Genomic DNA, 6024 nt, shown 5'->3' with positions numbered 1-6024 from the left:
TCCAAGTTTTCTTTGGAGACAGCCGGTCTCACGCCATTCGTGATGTAAATTATTGAGTCTGGTAGGGCGAGTCACACCAATCCCCCCTCACCGGGGAAGGATAGGCCGAACGAGACTTGCTCTGCTTCCCAGCTAACAGCAAAGGATGGTAAAGCAGACTGTTGACAGCTGTTCCCACTGGAAAGAGCACTTCTTCTTCTTTGCTGGGAGTCCTGTGATACGGAATCAGCGTCGCTAGAGAGGTTCCAACAAAGAGGCAAAGCTCACATTTCTGGCAAATTGTCAAAGATCACTGTCAGAGCAAGCTACTAAATACCGGGCCGGCCGGAGGAAACCGTCGCCTTCCCGTCAGCATCAGCAGTAGCAGATCAGTAGTGACAGTGAACAACAGCAAGGGAGTGTTGGAGGAAATAAACCCGGCAAAAGTAATTTTATTTGTTTGTTGTGATACGAAAATCCGAAAATTCTTGGTAGATGCACCTAGGTTTCCCTGTCATCTAGCGAGTGCCGGACAGGTAAGGTTATAACCGTGTAGTGGGTAAACCTCTACTTACAGAAGCCATTTGTAAATTGGCCTGGAAACGGTCATGAGTCTTGCGGTTCGTTCCGCTCGCAGAAATCGCCGAGCTGTACAGAGTCAGGAACTGGTGGTCAATCAACTAGTGAGCCGCAAGTATGCTTCCCACGTCAGGATCTACACTGTCTACACAAAACTGGATCGAAATATGGTGATTGATGTGGGGCCTTTCCCTCCGTATCTCACAGACTTGTTCAGTTTTTTTTCAGCCGAACCTGCAGCGATTACTCCAGCAATCTCCAAAATAAACCCGAGAATATTCCAACCGTGATATTCGCAAATTCACTCTCCGTCATAACTTCCCTAGAGTTCGTAGATTCTAAACACCCTTAGTAGAAACGGAGGACGCTGATCGACTAGCTTCACTCAGTCGACGTTCCCGTACCTGACTAACCCGAGAAGTTCCGTTGTCCGATATTTGCAAGGTATTCAAAGTAACTGACCACTTCGTTTCTCACTGGAGAGATTCTCGAAGCTACCCACAAAAGGTAAAAGAGGACCTAGTCAGGTGGAATGACCAAACAAGTTGAATCGAGCAAAGCACATTCTCTAGCCTGGCCTCTAGCCAGGATGCCACATCAGGCTTACGCACTTGTTAACTGCCGAGACTGCGTAGATCTACGGGAGGAGGTTCTACTATCTCTCCTGAAAAAGGTCCCATTACTCCCAATCATTTAAGCCAGGGGTCTGGAATTGTATTTTGTTGTATTGTTTATTGGGGCTTTAACCTCGATGAGTCTTTCGCCCTTAATCTGTTGCCATAGTCGCGGGAAGCCTTCCCGTAGCTCGGAGGAGTTTGGCTGAAGGCCCGCGTGAGATTCCTCGGGTCCCATTGCTCGGGTTTGTAAGGTGCTGATGTTGAGGCTCCGAGCGGTCTTGATTGGAGTTCTCGTTGTTTGGTAGTTGTGTTGTGTCGCAGGCGACCTCTCCAGCTCCGGCGAGGGGTGCGGCAGAGGGCCCATTGCTGACTAGATGTTGTCGAAGAAAGCCGCCGGGCTTTAAAGAAGTTTAGGAGGATTTTTTCCCTTACGGGGTCATTGGACGGGTTGTCACGAATTCAGGGCGGAATATCGTGTCTTACTCGGAGATCCTAGAAATCGAGGCAGTTGGAGAGGATGTGTTCTACTGTTGTCCTGGTCCCGCATGTAAAGCAGATTGGGGGTGGTGCATTCGAGGTTGTGTAGGCGTGCGTGGTTTTCGTGTGTCCGGTCCGCAATCGGGACAGGAGTTTCTGTTCCCTCCTGAGTTTCTGTTCCTGGCCGATCGATCATTTACGAGTATCCCCTTAAATTTCTGCAGATGACCCTAGAACGCCCGCCAGGGGTCGATGAACGTATTGTTAAGGATGCCACTACGTAGATCTACGGGAGGAGGTATTTGCTATCTCTCCTGAAAAATTTCCCATTACTCCAAATTATTTTAGCCAGGGGTCTGGAATTGTATTGTTTTGTTTATTGGGGCTTTAACCTCGATGGCTCACTCGCCCTTAAGCTGTTTCCGTGGTTGGCTAGGTGTGCATTGGTCCGGTGGGTCGCAGGAATCCTCTCCGCAATTCGCAGGAGTGCGGAGAGGGCTCCTTGCTAGTGTGGTCGTGGTGGGTTCCGGATTAGATGTTGTCGAAGGGATCGGCGTCTTTAAGCAAGTTTAGGAGGATTTCTTCCCATACGGGATCATTGGCCACGGTATCGCGGGATGTCGTGTCTTAGATCCTGGAACTCGAGGCTGTTGGAGAGGATGTTTTCTATTGTTGTCCTGGTGCAAATAGGTGGTGGTACATTCGAGGTTCTGTGGGCGTGCGTGGTTTTCGTGTATCCGGTTCGCAATCGGGACAGGGCTTTCTGTTCCTTCTAGTCTGGCCGATCGTCCATTTTACGAGTATCGCCTTCATTGTCTGCAGATGTCCCTGGGACGCCTGCCAGTGGTCGATGAAGTTATTGTTAAGGATTTCGACGAAGTGCCGAATGATATCCACGGCTGGCCCTTCCTTTGGTAGGGTCCTCCTGGCTCTCGAACCCAGCGCTACTTCGGTGTTCCTCGGGGATCCAGCACAGTCCGCGTTCATCTCGATGGCCTGGAAAAGAGCTGTCGGGAGTGTCCGCTCTCAATCGCGCGGAGTTCCGAGAGGGAGTCGGTGAAGATCGTGGTTGCTGTATCTTCTGACTTTCGAGACAGAGCCAGGGCGATGGCGGCGGCTTCGGCGGAAAAGACCGAGCACTCTGTTGGGTGGCGGAGGGATGAGCCTATCCCGCCGCAGCGGACTCCGACTCCGACCTCGTTATCGTTCCTGGATCCGTTGGTGTAGTATGATTCGAGAATTGCCCCTCCACTTGTTGATTGTAGGCTGGACGGGTGACTTCAGGTACTTCTCCGGCCCGGATCGTTGGGACAGGCTTGTGTCGATCTCCACAGCCGAGGTCATACCCGTTGCAGTCGTGCTAGAGATGGTAGGGGGGATTCGACGAACACCTCTCTGGCTATTCTCATTGTTGCCGAGTCGTCATGTCCTGATGTGCGCTCGAGGAACCCCAGCGCCCGTCGGAGGGCCAGCAGGGCGGTCTTCCACCGAAATGGAAGGAAGCCGGCCTCGACGCAGGCGCTTTCGGCAGTAGAGGGGCCTGGAAGTCTCCTATCGGTTTATCACTCACCACAACCACAGCCATTTACAGGTGCTCTGTCATTCTTGTACAAAGTGTGGAGAATCTTTACCGTAACAAAAAATGACCAGCAACAACGCTTCAGCACCCTACCACTTCTCTGCTATTAGCAACTCCACGCACCCTCATCAGATTAGGAAACAAACTGAGCCTTTCTGCAAATGTCCCTGGAACGCCTGCCAGTAGTCGATGAAGGTATTATTAAGGACTTCGGCGAAGGAGTCGGTGGAGATCGTGGTTGCTGAATCTTCTGACTTTCGAGACAGAGCCAGGGCGATGGCGGCGGCTTCGGCGGAAAAGACCGAGCACTCTGTTGGGAGGCGGAGGGATGAGCCTGTCCCGCCATAGCGGACTCCGACTCCGATCTTGCCATCCTCTCTGGATCCGTCGGTGTAGATTTGAGTATGATTCGAGAATCGCTACTCCACTAATTTATTGTAGGCTGACCGGGTAACTTCAGGGACTCCTCCGGTCTGGATCCTCTAGGACAGGCTTGTGTCGATCTAGGAGGATCTGGCGTTGCATGATCGAGGCCATGCCCGGTGCAGTCCGGCTAGAGGTGGTAGGGGGAATCCGGCGAATCCGACGAACACCTTTCTAGCTATTCTCAGCGTTGCCAAGTCGTCATCTCCTGATGTACGCTCGAGGACCCCTAGCGCCCGGGAGGGTCACTAAGGCGATCTTCCACCGAAATGGAAGGACGCTAGCCTCGACGCAGGTGCTTTCAGCTGGTGTACTGGGCAGTAGAGGAGCCTGGAAGTGTCCCATCGTCTTCTCACTCCCCATGACCACAGTCATTTGTGGGTCCTCTGTCATTCCTGTACACGGTGTGGAGAATTTTTACCGTAGCCCAAACCAACTCAAGAAGACCAGTAACAACGCTCCGGCACCCTACCCTCTTCTCCACGATCAGCAACACCGCGCACCTTCCTCAGATCAAGAAACTAACTGAGCCTTTTGGGAAAGATTTACCAAAGAAACAATTGAGATTGCACAATAAACTTACCAAAAGAAATTTTGTTCTAGTCACTAGGTGAGGTGACTGTGAGAAGAGCGCCCTACATCAAACTTTCACGAGACGAGTGGCCCACATGGTTAAAGCCCGAAATAAATAACAGGAACATCCGACCTACCGTACAAGAAGAAATAGACGGAATGGTTAGTTCGACGGAGAGATCCAATGAGCTATAGCCGAGAAAAGCCAGGCTAGGAGCCGAATGTTTGCAGCGGCTATGCTTTTAGCATACTGCGCATGTTAACGGAATCTTTGTCGGCAAATGCCGACTTCGTTTTCCGAGAAGGATGATCAATTACGGACCAGATTCAGAAATACTACTTTCGAACTCATAGTATGTCTGTAGATTTCGAGACAGCGTACGATTCAGTGAATGTTTTTTTCGGATTTCCAGTAAAATACAATATATTTATCAATTTTAAAATAAAGGAACAATGTTTCTATTCCTGTGTTTGGTGAACTTACGATTCCTAGCTAATACAACTGAAAAGTACAATAAATCATTAAGCAAATCGTCTTTTAAGGGGGTCTTGTGTATCACTAGAACAAATAATAAGTTATCACCGTGCACATATGGGACCAACTAGTCACATAATAATCTTTAAGTAACCGGTTCTATTAACAATCAATAAATTATTTTCTAATCCCCTGCAACTCGGTCCAGCCTAATTGAATCGTAACGAATGGGATCACCGTCAATATTTATAGCCTCTTTCCAGCGAAAAAAAAAATCTACAATTTATCTAACTAACCGAATGGTTTTTGTTTGTGCTTCATGAATACAGTGGAACATTGTCTTACCTCGATATATTCTGTACAACTTCCTTAAAATCTAGATTACTATTGGGCAAGTAGGTTTGTTAAGTAGTGCCTATTCAACTGATCCTAAGTGTTTGTCTTTGGCCGCCCTTAAATCGATCCGTAAATAAGGGGCTTAATAACTATCTACAGACATCGTTGACGCCATCTAAGCTTGAAAACTTTTTCGTCGAATCTCCTGAATCGCTTTCTCCAGCTGCTCGATATCGTAGAACACTCGATACTCGAGATCTGCCCCTTCAAACACACCGCACACCGACGGTTTCAAATTAAGAAACAGCAGCATCTGATTTCGACTCTTAAAGTCCTTGATCAACGTATCGATGACCTGAGCGGCGGTGAAGTCCGCACCGTAGATGTGCGTACAGTCTATCACCACCGGAGTTTGATTCTTCATGCCATGCTTGTTGATTAGGTTCCGCACGAAGTCGGACGAAGGAAAGATCAGACTACGGTCCGGCGTCAGCATTAGGTATTTGATTCCACAGGGGGTGATCAGTTGATCGAGATGGATCTTTGGACGGGCCGCGTGGTAAAGGATGAAAACCACGTTCAGTCCAATGCCAACCAGAATGCCTATCTCGATCGGTAGAGCTAGACATGCAATGAAAGCCGCTATCCCAGGGATTAAATCGGCTTTTTTGCTTCGCCACATGGGTTTCACGACGCGAACTTCTACCATGAAAATTACGGCCGCGATGATGATGGCAGCCAGCGCCGCTTTCGGGATGTAGAAGAAGTAAGGCGTGAAGAAGAGTAGAGCGAGAATTACGATGATTCCGGTGTAGAGACCACCGAAGGGGGTTCGAACGCCGCTGGCGTTGTTCACCGCCCCTCGAGACAAAGCACCGGTTCCGGGATAAGCTTGGAAAAACGAGTTGGCGATGTTGGATGTTCCGATGGCGATCAGTTCCTGTGTAGCGTCCACCGATTTGCCGTTCGCTAGAAAAGTCAAAATA

At 49.5% G+C, this 6024-nt stretch overlaps 1 protein-coding gene across 2 annotated transcripts in view; it reads right to left on the bottom strand.

Annotated features, from left to right (window-relative positions):
• Positions 1-4654: 4654 nt before the first annotated feature.
• Positions 4655-6024, bottom strand: part of LOC131684410 (sodium-independent sulfate anion transporter-like) — a 54378-nt gene continuing 53008 nt past the window's right edge. For both annotated transcript variants that reach the window (XM_058967273.1, XM_058967265.1), the window contains exon 5: positions 4655-6007. In XM_058967273.1, coding sequence (XP_058823256.1) covers positions 5214-6007 — 794 coding nt within the window. In that variant the 3' untranslated portion in view covers positions 4655-5213. The remainder of the gene's footprint in view (positions 6008-6024) is intronic.

The sequence above is a fragment of the Topomyia yanbarensis genome, chromosome 1 (assembly GCF_030247195.1).
Source record: "Topomyia yanbarensis strain Yona2022 chromosome 1, ASM3024719v1, whole genome shotgun sequence".
NCBI lineage: Eukaryota > Metazoa > Arthropoda > Insecta > Diptera > Culicidae > Topomyia > Topomyia yanbarensis.
Note: the sequence above shows the minus strand (reverse complement) of the source record. Positions and strands in the feature narration are given on the sequence as shown.